Genomic DNA, 20438 nt, shown 5'->3' with positions numbered 1-20438 from the left:
ACGTCAGAAGAGAGAGAGAGAGAGAGAGAGCTGAGAAAGATATTAGCGAAACACCCCACTCTCTCACAACCCACAGGACACAAAATACATCCCCACCCCATTGAAAGATCCAACCAAAAAGTGTATATGACACCTATAAACGATTTGCCGAGGCTTCGAGAATGTCGAACAAGACGATTTTAAAGGTGGAAAATATAGGCGAAAAAATTGGCTTGATGAAGAGAGATAAAGAAAAGAGGGAAAAACAGAGATAGTGTGAGGCAAACAGGGGATAGAATGTTAAAGAGAGTAGAATAGAATGTTGAAAAGAGATATAGTAAAAGGGGAAGGGGGAGAGGAGATAGGAAAACACATTACCATCCTTCGTTCATAGTTTCCTACCATCTCTATTCAACAAAGACTCGAAAGAAATTTTACTTTGATTACCTATTAGCATTTATAATGCATGCAGTGAAAAACGCAAAGATTCTTTTTAGTGATGGTTCAAAAATATAAATTTGCTGATCCTGTTCAAAACAATTGTTTGACTAATTAGCGAGAGAAGTCTTAAAATACAAAAAGAAAGACAGAAAAACAAAAAGAGAGAGAGAGAGAGAGAGAGAGAGAGAGAGAGAGAAACTATAAAGAACATCAGAATACGAAAGTTTCGCCAGTAGGTTAGAATTTATTTTCGACAACGGGGTATGTGATATATGGCTAGGCGCTTTAACCTTATTTCCAACCAACTTGGTGTTCTTTTCCTTGTTTGCACGTTTTCCTTTGATAACGTTTTGTTAATTAATTAGCGAGTCTTGGGTAGTGGGGTTATTTATCCGTTAATATTTACGTCAGATAGTTAAGTTCTTGCCAGCGGAATCTCTTTTCGACAATGGGTATATGGTATACTATGTCTATAGACATTTTAACCTTATTTCCACTGGATCTTAGGATTCATCCTTAAACGAGGATAGAGAGAATTGTCACGGTTCTTTGGACCCGGCGATCATTCGCGCTTTTTTCATGCATTAGCGTTAAGTGATTCGTTGCGCTTTGTTTACTTACGTCTTAACTTTTCCACTAACAAAACTCTTTTCTGTACTGGGTAAATTTTTTATAGCTGATCTGAGAACTGGCCGCATGCGCAGCGCTATCATGCAGAAACGGACATTATATGTAACTCAAATAGATGTGAGAGCGAGCTTTGTTAAGTTTTAACTTTAATTATTTTAGGTGCTAATTCTTGATTTCGATGTATTTTTATTTGTTTATATTTGTTTGTTATTCTTTGTATTAATTTGAAATGGTCAATTATGCAAAAACTATAGAAAGTTGCCTGGGAACATATAGCAACCAGATTCTTATACTTTCTCATTATCTTTCTGTTACTCACTGTTATTTAAAAAGAGACGAGATGACGGGTCTTCAATGTATTTTCAGACTTCACTATTTTCATCGATTAAAAGCGCACGTTAAACAAATTCTCGAACAAAATCAAATGATCCGAATTTTTATCGCCTTACATTAAAGTTCATTATTTTAGAAAATCTGCCATGGGTTTAATCTAACTGATTTCTATTTCTATTCCTTCTAATATCTCAAGAGAGAGCCCGTATCATCAACTTCACATTTCATGTTTGTATTTACCGCCACATCTATCTTTCTGACCCATATGTATGTATGTACTACTATGTACATAGTAGTACATACATATATCGCATTATCGCATTTTTTTGTGTATGGACCGTATGGACTGTATTATATGTTGTATGTGTGACCGTGAAAAAATAAATAAGGATTATTTATTATTTCAAGATCTAGCTTTCAACAATATTTATTTCCATGTTTCATTTCGTATTTCTATAAAAATATAAAGAAATACAAAACATTATATATATATATATATATATATATATATATATATATATACTGTAGGTAATTGGAATTTCCCTCTTCGTGTACTGATATATTTGTCGTTAAATGTTAATTTCGGTCTAAACGATACCAAAATTGTCAATAAATTGCGGTGGTATTCACGCGTTGTATGTACATACATCATACCGTCAATCGACTTAAGGCTCTAGTACTACAATTTACGTGACATATACTGTAGAGCTAGTCGAGCGTGAGTACAGTAAGTATACATACACCTGTGTAAATATCACTGTAAATTCTAACAAATCTAGCAATTAGCAAGTAAACTAGCATAAAATTCAGCCTAAAGTGTGGAAGTGTGGAGTGGAGTCTTCTTAAAAGTGGTAGTGGGCAAATAGGAAAGAGCGCAAACCATACGAATGCATTAAAAAAGGGTGGAGTTCTAAAAAGTGGGGTGGGCGGTGGAGTGTTCAAATAAGGTTTTAATTTGGTTTTAGAAAGCAGGAGAAATCACGAACGCAAACTAGTTAGGGTCAATTTGACCACACACAACACAAGTAGGTTTAACTCCAAGGTCTCCAAGTAGTCCAAGTTGGTCCAAGTCTGCTGGTATAGTTGATGTGAAGGGACTATTTATAGTCAATTTAGTGCCGTCAATAGTTATATAAATGCTGATAAGATGTATTGGTAAAAGACATAAACAAAAAATATTTTTAAGCCATTTGCTTTTATTAACAGGAATATTAAATTGTTTTGAATTCGAATGTGACGTTTGTGCTTAAAAGTTTAAGTGACAGCTAAAATTAAAATTATTGAAAGTCGTGATCTTTTATAAATTTAATTAGGCCCATGTGTTATATAGGCTGTTTAGTTATAAAATGAGTACTGAAAATCTACAGTTTGTGACGTTAAATGTAGTGTTTTAGTACTCAGAACCAATAACGGAACATGGCCGTAGAAAGTTAATCCTCCACATCTCTTTTTTAAAAAATAGCTACATATGTATATAGCTCTTGCTTATTAACTCAAAAAAGTTGCAATGTTTTAGTCAAAATGTAATTTAAGCTAATGTTAAATGGAAAAGTTATTTTATAATAGCTAATAGTTTTGTTATTTTATTAAATCCTTTTTTCCCTAGTATTTTTTTTGTTTATTTTAGTTTTAATACATCATATTATTAAGACTAAACAGCAAATATAAGATTCTGATACTTGAAAATTATATACTTCGCCTGTTCACTTACTTTGACATGGATACCTCGAGACGTCGAAAAAATCCGAGATCTCATGTGTTAATGCCGGTTTTGCTTAGTGCCTGTGCAATTCCTATATCCATGTTATTTTGGATAATAAATGTTGTATATTCGATAATATCGCCAGATTCTAGAACTCAGAGTGAAGGTTTTTAATTTAATTCTGTGATTATATACACCTGATCTCCTTTACAGACAAGATAACCTAGAAAATCTCTCATTCTGCAGAATATCCTGTAATTTCACCATGGAGGTGGCTGGCAGCTGTAGTAATTCCAGTTTTATTTTGTTGCTGGGGGCTAAGACGAAAAAGTTTGGATATTAGTGGCTGTATACTGGGTACATTTATTTAATCATTATTTATTTACAATAATTTATGTATATCTGTAATTATTAATTTTTTGTAGGATTCTTTGTTGGATTTATCTTAACGCTAACAAGTTTTGCTCACCTTGCATGCTTGATAGGATATTTTGTTACTTCATCCAAAGTAACAAGATTTCGTGCAATTCGTAAACAGAAAATTGAAGTTGATTTTAAGGTGGGTGGACAAAGAAATTGGATTCAAGTTTTGTGCAATGGTGGCATGGCTGTGCAGTTAGCTTTGCTTTATTTGCTCGATGTTGGAGTTGGAGAGCAACCAATTGATTTTACTAAAGACTATAGAAGTTCTTGGTTATCAATAGGAATAATGGGTAACATCTTTTTTATTTGAAACCTATAAATATTCTACAAATACAGTCTGCTTAAAAACTGTTTTTATAAATCCATGTTGCACAAATCACTAGGGTCCCTTGCATGTTGTAATGCTGATACATGGGCCTCAGAACTTGGCACTGTATTAGGTAGCAGTGATCCATTTCTTATAACTACAAGAAAAAGAGTACCAAGAGGTAAAATATTGTTTTTATTCTATTGGTCATTTTAAAATATGTGTAATGTAAATATTTTTAAAACTTTCTCTTACATTTGGAATAATTTTTCTTTTCAGGAACAAATGGAGGTGTTTCTTGGATTGGGCTGTTACTTTCTGCATTAGGAGGTTTACTTATTGGTTTTTGTCATTATATTACTATTTTATACACTGTTGATACAGCAGTTTTGCAGCAAGCTGCACCTCAATGGCCAATTTTAATGGCTGGTTTAATAGGTGGCCTTTTTGGTAGCATACTTGATTCTATTTTAGGAGCTACTTTACAATATTCAGGTAATGGTTTAAATTTATTAATTTTATAGGAGGTAACAATTACAGTAAAATTTTATATCATTTCAGGAATTGATGAAAAAGGATTTATCGTTGAGAGACCTGGAAAAGGGGTAAGGCATGTCAGTGGCAGGCAGATATTAGATAACCACAGTGTGAATTTACTTTCAACTGTTTGTATTGCTCTTACCCTTCCAAGATTGGCCAATTTACTTTGGCCTTAAATCAAAAGTATCCAAAAGTGATAAAGAAGGTCAAACAGTTACAAGAAACTACTAGGTTTATAAAATTTCTACATTCCCTAGTATAAAATTTTATTTACACATTCCAAAGGATTGATTTTGTTTACTAAGTTGTTAAGTAATAAATCCTTTTGATATTACAATACTGATTGTTTTCAGTATATATTTAAGAGTTTTGTATACCTTCTTTTATATCTTTATATTGCATTTTTAATTAAGAGTATTATGTGGAAATATATTAATTCAGTCTGGTCGTAATAAGACTAAAAATGAGTAAAGATTTATATAATAAATATTATATTCTGGAAGAGTAACTTTGGTGTTGTTATCGATTTCTTACCTGATTTATCGAAATCTTTGTGCGCTATATGATCAAGGTTAACCAAGGATTTATCAGGTTAAATAAGTAATGAAAAATATCTAATATGTTAATAATATATCGCCCATTTTATTTGTTAATTTTATATATTATGTTTGTTTCTTTGTTACAATTCGTATAAACAATAGTATGAAAAAGGAGTTGAATAATAAGAAACTGATATGATAGTATTTATTACATGTAGCATAAATTATAAAAATATAATAGATCGTTTATGATATAAATAATCTTATTATGGGAGAATTCTATTTTAGGTATAAATTGAGGATCAAGGATAAATAACCAAGATATATTATACATGTTATTTGTGTATTAAAAACGAGTAATTTGGTAAAAGCAACATTTTCATAAAATTTGTAATTTTTGCATAAAAAACATGTCATAATAATTTATGTATAATATATATTATACAGTAAACATAATAACGATGTACAGTAGAATGTAGCAAAAGTTTTCCACACAAACAAAAAGTGTCTCTACCACTTAATGGTTCTCCGCTTTCGCTAGGCCTATTCGCAATGTGCACATCTATACACAATGACATTACAGTAGGGAAGTGTAACGTGTAGCGCGCGCGATATTAGTAATGCATATGCATAATATCAGCATCGTTTATTGGTAAATTTGGTAATTTTTCTTATATGTATACAGCTACACATTTTTCATTTAATATCACGGTGTAGATATGTACGGAGCGAATATTTATACTCGCTCCATGCATATATATACTTACACAGTGATAGTGAAGTGAGAATGTGATATTGTATAAGTATGTATGAAAACCCCGTAAAAAATTACGTATTTTACTGGTAGATAACGCTGATAGTAAACATGTGCATTATTATTACTATTGCTACACATTCTCACCGCTCGATATGTTATTGTGATAGTTATGCCCAGATGAAATATAATGGTATGGCATTTAACTATGGTTAAATATAAATTGGGTGGGATAGTATATATAATTGTAAGACAAAAATTCCTATACCCTCCCCCCCCCTACCCCTCTTCCCTATCTTAAATCTAGCCCTTAATGAAGAAGTTATTATATAATGATTAAAGATTACTTCATTCAAGACTTCGTAATACTTCGCATGCAGAAGCTTTTTAGCGAAGACTTAGAAATAGAAGAAGATCGGCTGAATGCCCTACTAATAAAATGTGTCTATTTAAAGAACTTTAGTCCTTAATAACTTCTTCGCTAAGGGTCAATTCGACGAAGTCGACTAGCTTCACTTAAGTAGTGGTACAGCTTATATAAAACATATGAAATAATTGAAATTATGAGCTTGGGAATCGCAAATTTTTAATTTTTATATATGATTTTACACTAACATAAATTTGGAACCTTCAAAAGTTTAACATAAAAACTGACAATTTGCGATTTCCAAACTTATAATTTCAATTGTTTTATATGTTCTGCATAAGTTGATATCACTATTTAGGTAAACTTTGACCAGTATTCATATATAGTTGTTACTTATATTTAAGCCTGACTTAAGTCCCGATTATTCTTCAAGCTGACTTGGTCGAATTGACCTTAAGGTCGAGTCCTACCAAAACTATTAAGAGCCAGTCTTTCCATCTATTGGTAAAATTTATCTGCTTGGTAAAAATTACAAGCTCTGTAATAAATTCTATTCAATTTCAAACTTCATTAAACAGATAAATTTACCAAGACGTTTACCAATGTGTGGAAAAACCAACCCTAAATTATATTTATCATTAAATGTGAGTATCAATCACAAAATCAATTATAGATTGTATATAATATATATTTCGTTGATTGGTACCCTTGCTTAAAAAATGATAATTAATTCAATAGAGTTTTGGTAGGACTTGGCTTAAGATCTAGACTTGAAAATAGAACAGGAAAATTTTTCCTGTGTTATTCTTCATACTATCTACATTTATAGGAATTGTGCATAGTTAGCTTGCTACCTGGTATACTTGTAAAGTTTGTACTTTATTTAAATAAATTATTCGATTGTTCTTAAATAAAACTATTTTACAGGTGTTTTTAATGTTAAAGAAGTAGAAAGGGAAATTTACACAGGAAAATGGTAAGAATATTTGTATGGAAAACATTCGCTATAACCGACTATATTTAGTTGACATTCATTTTCGTTGATTACACGACGTTTATCCTTGCCGCGGTGACCGACTCTAATCGATCTTATACATATTGACACAAGCATTATTTAAGTTGTATGAAAATAGAAAGAATGCGGTATGATATTGAAAATTACATTAAAAAATCGTACGATCGTGATCGAGATTCTTGTGACTTTTACTTAATTTTGTTTTAATATTGTAACCTCGACAGTTTTCTCTGTGTTTTATACACTCTTGCCGATGAGTCACTACCGTTTCTCATGATGTATATTTTGCAATGAATCTTCGCTATACATTTAACGGCCCCAGCATTTTCTATAAAGATATTCTTATGGCGTGTATCAAAATTAAACTATAGAAACTCATGTACTTGGACTGATATGAATAATGTATTCGTTTTTTCTTCGGTGCGTCGCGTACGAGAGAACCGATAATAAAAATAATTTCGCCTTTATAATATGCACATTGCAATATACATATCAAATAGATTTATATTATAAACGTATTATCACTTCTAATAAGCGCGTAGAAAAAAAAGGCTATCCAGTATTATCTTACTATCTGGGAAGCTTTGGCTAATAGAGTTGCACGAGCGAAGATCAGTCGCTAACGGACAATTAAGTAGTAAAGACTGATACAAGCAAGCTATAGAAATCTTCAAACCGATCTGAAGAGAGTTAGAAATTTATCATTGTAACTTCATGTTTTACAGTAAGGTAATTTTCTAATCGTGATAGAATCGTTTTACTTGACTATAGCACATATGTACTTACCATACTAATTATCACATTTAATAAAATCTTAAAGTGTCAATTTTCACACGCTTTTGCAATTTAATAACTTTCACTATTAATTATATAAATATCATTTTTCTCAATTATTCTCACTCGCTACGTTTAATAATAAATTAAACGGAATATGATAATACTGGTTACTATAGTCAAATAATCAGAAATTTACTTCATGACGCTATTAGAAAAATACCCTTTGTATAAAGACTCGTTTCTGAATCACTCATTTTAAAGCAATACAAAACATTCCTGACCAATTAAATCGTCCGTTAAAGAGAGTCTATCATTCATGCATGGATCAGCCTTAATATTGTACTATACGAGAAAATATATCAAAGACATTGCAACCTTAAACCTGTCATCGAACAGAATGGAACAATTGAATTAATATTAAAGGCTTGTCGATCTTCTAAGTAAAGGCCTTAACTCTTTAGTAACGTCTCCTCAATTATATACACGAACTACTGAAAATACTTTTCTCCTAAGTACAGCGAGGCTCATTGAATTCTGAAAATTTTGTTAATTGATATGCACCCTGCGAGACTCGATAGAAGGTAGATTCTATAGAAAAATATGATGGGGCTTGCGAAAAAATGTGTTAAATAGATCAAATGGAAAGGAAATAACATTCGTGTGAGAAGAACACGTTCAACGCATCATTTTCAAGTATTATTGAGGCTCGCGATTATCCAGAAATTTCTGACATCCGTCTAATCGATAATTTACATTTTACTTTGCATCTATATCGATGGATAATTAAAATATAATAAAAAAAAAACGACCTTTTCTTATTATCATGGGAGAAAAACGCGTTCGACGCATTGTTTAAAAGCGTGTCAACGAGGCTTAAGATTAATAATTAAGAAATTTCTTATCCACCTAATCAATAATTTACATCTCACTTCGCATCTATCGATGGACCATTGGAATAAATGAAACGTCGTTTTCCAAATTTCCTATATAGAAAAGAGTTAAAAGCGAAAGGAAAAACACGACATACCAGCACGTTATATTCCTTAATATTAAACAACGCAAATATCTTATAACATCGTGCGTAAGGTTAGTTGAATTTTATATATCAATAGACTAACGCGATAGAAGAGTATACTCGTCACCCACAAATCGTTCTAGAACGAGTGTAACCATAGATACGCGTTCCATCGTGATTTTTCTATGCGAGGGCGCGCGAGTCGCTTCTATTCTAGATAAACCATGTTTCTTCTTGCTGTACTCGCTTTTTTACAGCGTCGAAGAATAAAAAAACACAGCTATATGGTACAGTTTAATAATAATTTCATAATTTTTCTTTCTTTCTTTTGGAAATCCGCGTAGGATCGGATGTTTGGAGATGGGGGGGGGGGGGGGTATTGATAGATCTATTGTTATACTGGATTTAACTAGATGGAGGTGGGGGAGGGGGGATTGAGAAAGATTCATCAACATTGCGTCTGATCGCATTCGAGGGAGTCGTTGCGTTTGATGAGCAGCTGAGTGTGATTGTTGTGGTTATTGCTGCCTCTACCGGTTGCTACTATTTGCACGGATTGCTGTTGCACCCCCGCGATACTGACGTCCTGTGGTTCCTGGCCCGCCGACTGATAGTCACACCTTCTCCTCTCCCGCCATCGGACCTGCGGTCGAGCGGACAAACTGAAACAGTCAACGTCCCACAATGGACTCGACTCGGGCACGTTTGCCATTGGCACGATACGGACGCTTTTCTTTCCTTTCCACCATTCACTCCTCGCTCATTTTTTCTTAACAAACAAATTCCAATTTAACGACCCCTGACCTTTGTGCTTCACCACACATCAAGCACAAAGTGGTTATATAGACTCGTGCAACTTGTTTCCTTAGCTTTTTAATCGTTATTTTGCTTGTTAGTAATTTCAAGGTCACACGTTAGTCCGCATCGCACCATTGACAGCTTCGTGCATCGGTGCTTTTGCACTGCCAGCAACATCGAGCATTATCTAACTTTGATTCTACTTCCAAAGCGACCTTAAGAATCTGGCAAGATTGTCCCAGCGTTTCTTTATACATGCGTTTTGAATTTATTCTGGATAGTGCTCGTTGCGCTAATCTGCATGGCGAAGCAAGGAGGGATTTTACGTTAAGCCAAGGACTTTTGCAATGAAGGAACACCAGCTTCTTGTTAGTCGCACGGTTCGTGCATGCGCTATTTATCATTTCTAATCTCATTTGCAAAGATTTATTTTATACTCGACTCGATATCCTCGAGATGACCAAATGTTTACAGAGAGATCAGCTGATTAAAAATTGTTCAAGCCATGTTGTAATATATATTATATACACAGAATAAAGGTTAATAATTAGATTGGACATGGAAATTGTTAAGAGCAATTTTAAAAATGAGCTACTAGTCGTAGTAATTATTTGCAAACACAGAAACACGATAGTTAGAGATTTTATTACGAGCTCTGATAGAGGATTTTGTTAAGGGGGAGGGGGTATAAACTTTAGAGAAGCATCGTTTAATTTTACGCATAATAAAAATTACGAGTCTGTATTCTACTATTAATAAAGTGAGAGATGGTGTGTATTCGTGTTATATTGACGTTTTATTGCCAAGCCCTAGATTAACTGTACTGGGCAGAAAAGGTAAATATGCTAAAAGGGAAAAAGGCACGGGGTTTGTTAGGATTCGAATTAAATTGATAAATTTTGAGACAAATCGCGAACATCTAAAACTGCAGTTGACACGATGCTTTTTCAAGATATTACCCAAAAATTTGTGCATTCTCAAGTATAATTATATACAGACTTACTTTGCAAAATAAGGAAGAATAAAGAAACTGTTGGTAGCAAATGAACATTAGGATTTAAAAATGAAGAGAATGTGGAATTTGATCGTTAACAACGCGTTTTAGAATTTTAAAGGATCCTACCGAGACAGTTGTGGCTGTACAGGAGTTGATTCTCGTCCTTACAAAAGCGGTCCTCTCCCATCTTCGCTTGAACTGCGCTATCACCTGCACGATAAGAGCAAATTAACTTGCACCTCTCGTCCTTTCCAAACAATTTCAGTCAAATAGAGACCACAATAAACAGTATAAACAGATACACAGTACCCTTATCAAACGTGTATTGTTGGCTTACCTCACCATTGCAGAAACAGAAGAGGAAAGCAACGCAGAGTCCCTGCAATAAAATATTCCTTAATTTTCCGACCAATTAAAATCATTAAATGGATATCGCGTGTCGCCTCATTAAAACCGAAGAATTCAACAAATCTCTTCGCTTAAAAACCAATTAAACGACAAAAGCTTCAAATTTCACCGTTGGAAATCATGTTTGAAAATAAAGAAAATTTATCTCGGAGTAAAAAGTGTTTTACGATGACATTGGAGTAGTTTGTGATTGGTATCGGTGAATATTAAAAAGATAAGAGTGGCTCGTTGAGCTAGGCACTGGAATACTCGTGAGGGGTTGGTTGTTGGGATTTTTAAAGGCAAGACTCACTTGAAAAGAGGCAGTAATGGCTGAAATGACTTCGTAAGCCTGCTCCCATGGGTGACCCTTTGATGGCCGGAACGGAATGACCAGATAGTGCAGTCCTAGAAGAGGTACTAAAAGTGCCGTTGCCCTGCAACAGAAATAAGTCCTTTTTTTAGCAACGAGAGCTTCTTGGAGCCCTTTCTGGAACAATTTCTCAGTTGTAGATCGTGTGGAGGGAGGGGATGATCGATTGGTCGTTAAAAGCGATGACTTAGCGCTTACTTGAAAGCCTGCAGCATGGATCGTGATGGTCTCGTTCCAATGGCAGGCCCGGCCCTCAATTTCATCCAAAGAACTCGAACGATGTTGAACAGAAACACCAAATTCAACACCGTCGAAAGGCACACGGGATACACCAGAACATTCATGTAATTTCCCTCGTTAATCCAACACCTGAAAATTATTATTTTCAATTAAAATTAGCAGTTAATTTGGGACAAGCCAATTACTTTTCACGTTCTGACAAGTTATTTTCACAAGAGATTCGATTGTAGGGCTTGGGTACACTTTGTTCATTGATCGAGGGTGATGATTGTGGCGGTATTGGGAGGCAGAGAGCTGAGAATTGGTTTGGCGAATGAGTCGCTAATGATTGGACCAATTAATTGCGTGGGTGGAAAAATGAGGGAGATCCTTTTTTGCCATCCATTAAGCTCAATTTTTGTTTTTTCGCTTCCGGGCTTTTGATTTTATCGATGGAAGGAGGTGAGAGATTGAGAAAATCCTAGCTTACCCCTAATCTGGTTGATTAGGCAAAACCAGGTAGAGTCTACAGCTGTCACGTGATTTTTTCAACTGTAATCCCAACACACGCTAATTTTCATTTCGTATATTCGATTATGCATTACGTAAATGTTTGATATGGTAAAACAGGAAAATTCTTTACAATTGTATGAGAATGTGATATTAATTGTCATTTCTAAAAATCGATACATTCGTCAAAGGATGGTTAATTAAATGGTTTCGTTACACGATGACAAATTATTTATTGTAATTTTATGTAAAATGTTTTCTTCCTAATTATTTGATGTGTTTTTTAATATAATATTTTAATAGTACGTTTTATAAACTTGCTATATAAAATGTGTCACAATGACATTAGGACAAATTTTAAAGGATGATAGTGGACACGTATTTTTAAACAATTTTTATCAATCATTCATCAAGTTCAAACGTTAAAATAAAATTGTAGAAACATATAAATATGGTGAATTTTGCATATGTCAGATTGTTGATCATTATATTTAGTTCTTTTATTATTTTGAACTGGTTTAGTAAGAGTACACATTTATCTCTATACATATTAATTTGACAAATTAAAATAATAATTTATGAATATTTAATACATTAAACGCACTGCACTAATTTTAATTTAATATTATACCTTCTTCATGTTTATCGTTAAAATTACTTTTCTGTTATGCCTTAATCCCTTTAAAAAACAAGCTTTGCTCGTAAAAAATGGCGGCAAGTACATAAATCGTTTATCCTAAATAGTATAGTAAAATATTCCAATTAAAAAAATTAGTGAAATCACTACACAAACACCCCACACGCATTAGTCACCGAGGATATTCACGACTTTTTTGATATTACACTGAATGTTAAGAGATTATTTAGTTTAAAATTGAGAAAATTGTTCATACACAACACAAACAGGGCACACATGCTAGGAACTGACGCGATTCATGATTTTTGAAGTTATTGCACTGCATTTTGCGAGATTATTTGGGTTAAAATTGAGGAAAGCACGAATTTCGGTGAGATTATTGATGAAAAGTGGTGAAAAGAGCACTCGCGCGCGATAAAAGTGAGAATTCGAATCCAGCCGCTTTCACTCGCGGGCAGAAAATTCGAAAAAACCGTTACAACGTCGAATTCGAGAAATAAAAATAAACATGGCGGAGGGATATGCGGGAGCGGGAGAACCAGCTCGGGAAAATCCGAAAACGGAACTATTCCCGGTTTCGCCTTTTTCCAGAGCTGGTTCTCCCGCTCCCGCATATCCCTCAGCCATGTTTATTTTTATTTCTCGAATCCGACGTTGTAACGGTTTTTTCGAATTTTCTGCCTGCGAGTGAAAGCGGCCGGAATTCTCACTTTTATCGCGCGCGAGTGCTCTTTTCACCACTTTTCATCAATAATCTCACCGAAATTCGTGCTTTCCTCAATTTTAACCCAAATGATCTCGCAAAATGCAGTGCAATAACTTCAAAAATCATGAATCGCGTCAGTTCCTCGCATGTGTGCCCTGTTTGTGTTGTGTATGCGCAATTTTCTCAATTTTAAACTAAATAATCTCTTAACATTCAGTGTAATATCAAAAAAGTCGTGAATATCCTTGGTGACTAATGCGTGTGGAGTATTTATGAAATGTATTTAAACTTTTCTCAATTAATAATTTAATAATCTTTTAAAATATAGTTTAATAACTTAAGTAGTGGTGAATATCGTCAGTGCGCAGTGCGTGTGGTGTGATTGTGTTGTGTATTGGAACTATTCTCAAATAATAATTTAATAATCTTTTAAAATACAATATAATAATTTAAAAACTTGCGAATATCGTAAGAACGTGGCACGTGTGTTATGTGATCGTCATAGCCTGGAAGTATCAGTGGTTTTATTTTAAATTTGAAGAAACTATACAAAATTATTTTAGTAGAATTTAAGCGATTAACATTGTTTGTTTTGTTTTTGTGTAGTGGTTGACCTTGTGCTTTATAGGGTGAAAGTGCGCGTTTAAGAAATTCTTGTCGCGTAGTGCCGTGTGACAATTCCACGCCGCGTAATGACATTTAAAAAATCCTCTTTGTTTATTCATATTAAAAAATTTATTTTTCACGAGTGATTAAAATTCATAAATTGCTTAAAAAATTGATGGCTGTTATTAAAAATCTAGCATTATAAGTGTTTATTTTTCTATGATATTTTCTTTTTAATATATTAAAATGACACTTAAAATATTATAACAACAGACTCACTAAATATTGAAGCGCGTTTAAAGGTCGTTTCCGGCTCCGTTTTTCTTTATAATATCGTCACGACACAAAAGTATTTAGTTTTGTTAATCACGGAGACAGCAATAACTCCCGTGACGAAGATTACGCCCCATCATCCTTTCCATTTTATTTTTCATTGCTCTACGAGAGGTTACGATCTTCCGGGACTTGAAAAAAAATATCGGAAGATTCCTCAGGAGCGACCCGGAAATATGTCTTCCCTTAGGAAGATACTGGAATGCTATATTTACCGCAGATTTAACGTAGAGTACAAAGTTTCCTTACAGAGTCTGAGAAAATTTTGTTATTAACTTTATTGCAATTATTTTACTATCCAAAAAGTAATTAAGATAATGCAGCCGGATCAAACTCAGTCCTAAAAATTACCATACATATTTCAATTCCGCATTCTCATTTAATTTTACTGGTAACTTTACTGAATTTTAACGATTCCATTTGAGGGCTTACATGTTGATTGTAATGGTATAGAAAAAAAAATTATTTTGCAAAATTCATTGATTTGCAAAATTTGTATGAATAATTTTCTACTTCTTAACGCAGTAATTATCGATTTGTTTTTGCTCATATTTCTTGCTCTTTTTACCAAAATTGTGTATAAGTATATCAAAGCCAAAATATACTCCTGATTAAAAGTGTAGAAAGTGTGCAGATCATTCGTTAACTCTGGTTTTCGTGCTTAATTTTGTTGACTTGCATGTCAATAATAGACTGTTTTTTTTTTATAATTTTCGCAAAAAGTGTATGCCTATTACGTGTCACACGAACTACACATTTTCAACGTAACATAGTCTTAATGCTTTCTTAACACGTTAACGCCCGGTATTATATTATAATTGTGTAGCTTTTACTTCTGGACTATGATTTCTGTTTAATATAAGGGTACTCACATGTTTTGAATATTGTATAAATAAACAAAAGAATATAAAAATTTCATCCTACGAGCATTTTTGTATTTCCTAGGAGCTAAATTACTGTCACATTAAATACACTATAGTTTCCTCTCTTGGATCCATATTATTTGAAACGTAGAAGTTACTTTACATAAATGAGATAACGTGATCTGTGCAAAAGATAGTGTAAACATCAGCAATATGGTGTACATCGTCGTTATGACATGATAAAAAGATGAGAAAAATGGTTACTTACTGGCCAGTATCAAGAGGATCGTCGCTCGTACCTCTCAGTGATGCATAGACCGCAACGACAATCGCTGGTATCGACCATCCTACCGCCATCAGGCATTTCACCAATTTTTGCTCGTTCGTAAAAGCACTGACTAGCAACGTATGCAAATAAATTCCCTCGCATAGCATCCACGCGTAATTCGTTAATAAAAAATAATGGAGTAACACGTGGAGCATACGACAAATGATCTGAAAGCAAAATATTCAATTCCTCGTAAACTTGGAATAAAATATTATAATATTGAACGCTCTTGACGTGATCTTATATACCACTCGTTAATCGTGCAACTCTAACTGAATGCTTGTCGCAAAAAATTAACGCGAAACTTTAGTTGTTGGAATTCAATTTTATTTACGAAATCACTTCAGGTTTTGCCAGAACTATATCATTAAGTTTTCTTTCAAGCGTGTTAAGCTTATCGCGTAATAGCTGCTGGATTCTTGGGGTAATTTTCGCGAGATTTCAACTTGATTTCGGAATATGCCATCACGCGAAACTTTGGAATGGAGAAAAAAAGTTAAATGATAATTTTATCGTAACGCGCTTCGTCTGGGAGAAACATTTCGAGGAGCTCTCTTAAATAGCAAGAGTAAAGTGTGTGTACTTACGCCATTGTTTAATAGCAGATCTGTATTGGCCACTATACATCCGTACCAAATTAGCCAGAGTGCATTGTTTAAGGCAAACGAGGCAAATAAATTCATGTGCAAAGTGATTCTTGCACATCTGAGCGACCTGAGAGAGACAGATTTTTAATTATATATACATTTTTTTAACTTAGCCATTTTTATCAATACCTGAAATAAGAGAGGATCAGCAACGATAGCAGCAGAGCGACCAGCGATATTGCGTATCCAGTCTCGTAAGTAGCGTTGATCCTTTGCTGCCACTGTAAATTGAAAATTATCGTGATTAATTATGCATTGAGGGTCGTTTGGTATTCAACGAGCTCAAAAAACTTTCATTAAACTCCAAAGTGGTTGGCTGGATTTAATTAAATCTAATTATAGATCCTTTATACAAAAGTCTCTGGTACTTGTTACGTGTGATGTTTCAAGAATAAAAGCACCAGTCACCAAAGTCCGAATTTTAGTTTGTAATCACAATTGACTTTTTTTATTTGTATACAGATCGTTGACCATTCTTTAAGTCTATTTTAAAGGGTATTTGATTTTAGCTCTCTCTTCTTTTCATAAATTTAGCTCATGCAATTAGATTTGATTTTGTAGCTCGGGTATTTATGTGAACAATGCGAATAAATAACTCCTAAAGGAGCATTAAAGATGATGAGTCTTGGCTCTTTAAAGTTCGGTAAAAACAACTGTTGAGCGAGCACTTTGCTCGATTGGCAGACACTTTTAACGTTTGGAATTAAAAGCGAAGGTCGATCGGATACAAACCGTTCACTCGTCTGTTTACTACCGAATGCTTTTCTATCAATAGCGATTCGATGCTTGATTACAATCGAATCAGAAAATAATCGATCTCCGATCGGAGAATTATTGAGATTTCGCATAGAGCAAAGGGTATAAATTAGTATCAGCTTACTAATAGAAAGTTAATTCCAATTTTACCCGGATAGACTAAAATGGATTGGTAGAACTAAGATAAAGCTCGGTTATATTCCTTCTTCGACGACTTTTACCTCAGGAATATCCGTTGCAAAATTTCATAACTATTCCCTAAACATGGCAAAAATTCTTCGTAAATAATGTCCTTCAAAACAGATCGACATAAGATAATCGTAGTTTTTATATATATTTATATAAAAAATATAATTCTTCGAAAACTTGTATGTACTGTGCAAATATTAATAAATTAAGAATTGAGAAGGCTCTTCTGGTAAATTGCAATCTTGCCAAATTTCAAGCATGGAATGCATGACGAGGTAATTCTTTTTTTTTAATTTTACATAAGGAGCTTTCGTGGAAATTCGAGGAAGCTGAAGGAGAAAGATCAAAAGAGATTCGAGCTGAAGTTGGTTTGGATTAGTCGGAGAGTAGTAGTTTTTTTTTCGAAAGAGATTTATCTCTATTTGACATGGGATGAGCAAAAACGAAGTGGAGAGAAAAAAGTGGAAGGCTCGGTGGTGGGGTCTGAGTAGTATTCGGTGAAATTGCTCTTAGAAAAAATTTCTCGTGGAGAGAAGGGAGGAGAGAATAAAATTTGATTTGAAGGGAGACAACAACGTTTTGCGCTCAGGTATCGTATCCTTCTTTTCGCATTAAAGTGAAAAAGCTTTGGTGGATCAGTGGTGGGGTTAAATAATTCATGAGGCAAGAGGCCCTTGGTGTAATAGGGTCTTCGCTATCGCGGTCCTTGCTGGATACTATCTTAAGATTAACGGGACACTGCCGCTTAGCATGTATAATCGGATTAACGCCAGTTAAATGATCAATATTGCGGTACTTCGATTGCATGCTTCAAGCAAATTATGCAACCACGAAACGCTTCCCTCAGTATCGCTTTACAGATTTAATACTCCATTATAGCTGACCAACTTTCCTTTAAGAGATCGCTTTATATTTCTGTCCTATATATGATATATCTAATACAGCTTTTCTTAACCAATTGTACCACCACTATCTTATAGCATTTAATTATTTCGACAATTTATACAATTCTGACCTTTATCGAGGATGACTGCATCTGTATTTATTCGTGTAGAAAAAGGGCATGTTTTTTTTTGTTAGACTATAAATTTTGTAAAAAATACGAAGAAACTAAAATTAATTGTGCTGAAAATTGAAATTTAAGGTAGGTTTTAGAAGGAGAGCATGACTGACAAAAAAGAAGTATAAAGCTCTCTAAGGGTTGGTCAATTAGCAGTAGCTGAGGTGTAATTTTTGAAAATTGGAACTAAGGGAAAATTATTTTTTACTACGATTGTTTTTAATAGGAATGGACGCATATAATTAAGGATTGTATGTATTGGAATGGAAAGCTTTTGTCGCGAATACACGACAGAGTTTAATTACCAGTCAGGTTCCCGGTACGCTTTCAGATTACATTTTGGATAAAGCTCCTTTTGCTTGCTCCATTGTGGCTGCTCGTTATATTTGTACCTTTACTTGCACTTGCGATGCTTCCTGTTTCCGACACAAACCTTACACTTTACTGCTTATAATTACCCGCTGATGAAAATTGCAATCGCCAGCTCTTCTTACCAAAACATTTTCCAAAATAACGATAAGATTTTGTTTTCCCACAACAAATCATTAATTAGATTAAAAAATTAGAAAATTGTAATGAATTTCTTTTTATATATGTACTTTTTCTTTTATTTTTTTGTTTATATCTCGTATTATTCCTAAGTAAGGATTAGCAGCGGTCTATGCACTTTCTTAACATCTATTACAAATAACAGAAGAGACTGTATTATTGAAATAAAAACAATAAATTCAAACCTAAAAAAATGAGACATTTTCAATAATAAATTGAACAACGAGAAGAAATTAAGGACACTATAATAAGATCGATTTGCTACGATATGTTAAAAAAACTTGAATATAGTTGTATTGCTCTCATCGGAAATCGGAGTTATATGCAAATCGAAGAATTTTGATAAACTACTGTTACTTACACTGAGATCTTTTAGATTTACGCAAGTGGTGTAGTTGCTCCATATTAGATTGGATTCCGGATGCCGGAACCATGTGCCGTTTAACTCGCAATATTTGTGTGCGAATACTGAAACAAGAATGTAAGAACCTTTTTAGATTAACATGAAAGATAACAGGTATCGAATAAAATATAAAAGCATGTAACAATGATATTCCATTCTTCTTAAACTACCATACGTACACACATGTCTTTTTAATTAACCACACACACCAGATTCACTCAAGCATTCAAAACCAATTTAAGAAGAGCTGGAAATACCAAAGGTATAATATTCCTTCTTGATAAAAGTTGCAAAAAGTTGTTAAACGTAGAAATACTGTCGCTGGAAGCAATTTATTGCTAACCTCGTTGGTTAAGTCCCATTGGAACTTTAATATTGTTCCCTCGGCGACTTAAAATGAAAATGAGGAACTCTATCAAACTTCATGGGAGTAACGAGAAAATTGTTTTATCGCCAAGGAGGAAAATTTATTACGATTAATTATCAATCTTTCCGTTATGACTATACTTTCAAAAATATACTGAATGATAATTCCTTAAAAATGGAAAAAATTTAACGGGACTGTTGAGATTTCAATTAAAAAAAAAAAAAAAAGAAATCAGTTGTAATATAACGAAGGCGTGGTTTGGATGGATATAGGCAAAGATATCCTAGTTATCATAGTCGGTTTGGCTACTTGTGAAATCGATATTTTATTTCGGTTAAATGTTCTTGACATTAAGCGACAGGATTGAAGTTAGCGAGATCGAAAGCTAATGTCCGCTGTCATTACAGCTGCACGATTAGTTCCCAAGCCATTCTCACCTATACTAATTGAAATTTACCCAACGTTAATTACTTCAGAGAACTCCCATCATAATTAATTGCTCGAATAATATAACCTTATGTTTTATTTTTCCTCGTTTCCTTCCCTGATAATATATAATCCCCTTTTCACCGTTTAGCTACCATATATGTATAATTATCGACTTGTACTACTAAACCTATACTTTGACTACTTTTCAGGATAATAAAACGTAAACAAATACTAATCTAGTTTTATTTGAATTCTGGTCAGTATTTATAAAGTTTTGTAGATATGATTGTAATTTAAAAGTGTTTATTATTTGAAGTTATCTCAAGAGGTAATCATCTTTCGAGAGGGAATATTAAAGTATATCATCCAGCAAAAGAGAATTTTAGCTCATCGCTTCTAGTAAATATCATGTTCTAGTCGAGGATGAAAAGAGAAAATCTGGTTTCTAGCCCTGAAAGC

General features: G+C 33.6%; 2 protein-coding genes across 4 annotated transcripts in view; one reads left to right on the top strand and one right to left on the bottom strand.

Moving 5' to 3' along the window:
- The first annotated feature begins 2428 nt into the window (after positions 1-2428).
- On the top strand, positions 2429-4692 carry LOC136773114 (transmembrane protein 19). The gene is made up of 6 exons (XM_066726539.1): positions 2429-3251; positions 3332-3442; positions 3511-3798; positions 3892-3996; positions 4095-4310; positions 4377-4692. The coding sequence occupies exons 1-6, from the start codon at positions 3101-3103 to the stop codon at positions 4529-4531; spliced, it is 1026 nt and encodes a 341-aa protein (XP_066582636.1). The 5' UTR covers positions 2429-3100; the 3' UTR covers positions 4532-4692.
- A 147-nt stretch (positions 4693-4839) lies between these two features.
- The window catches only part of LOC136773112 (calcitonin gene-related peptide type 1 receptor-like), a 153539-nt gene continuing 137940 nt past the window's right edge, over positions 4840-20438 (bottom strand). For 2 of the 3 annotated variants that reach the window (XM_066726533.1, XM_066726532.1), the window contains 9 exons: positions 19142-19248; positions 16356-16447; positions 16167-16293; positions 15520-15746; positions 11576-11746; positions 11318-11441; positions 10955-10996; positions 10744-10827; positions 4840-9465 (listed from right to left, as the gene is read on the bottom strand). In XM_066726533.1, the coding sequence (XP_066582630.1) occupies positions 9271-9465; positions 10744-10827; positions 10955-10996; positions 11318-11441; positions 11576-11746; positions 15520-15746; positions 16167-16293; positions 16356-16447; positions 19142-19248 (1169 nt within the window). In that variant the 3' untranslated portion in view covers positions 4840-9270. Of the gene's footprint in view, positions 9485-10743; positions 10828-10954; positions 10997-11317; positions 11442-11575; positions 11747-15519; positions 15747-16166; positions 16294-16355; positions 16448-19141; positions 19249-20438 lie in introns of all 3 variants that reach the window. The other variant, XM_066726534.1, reaches the window with a different exon arrangement.

Source organism: Prorops nasuta, unplaced genomic scaffold, assembly GCF_024137725.1.
Source record: "Prorops nasuta isolate Cenicafe-Biocafe unplaced genomic scaffold, Cenicafe_Pnas_1.2 PNAS00004, whole genome shotgun sequence".
Lineage (NCBI taxonomy): Eukaryota > Metazoa > Arthropoda > Insecta > Hymenoptera > Bethylidae > Prorops > Prorops nasuta.
The sequence above is the reverse complement of the archived record's forward strand: the minus strand, read 5'-3'. Positions and strand labels throughout refer to the sequence as shown.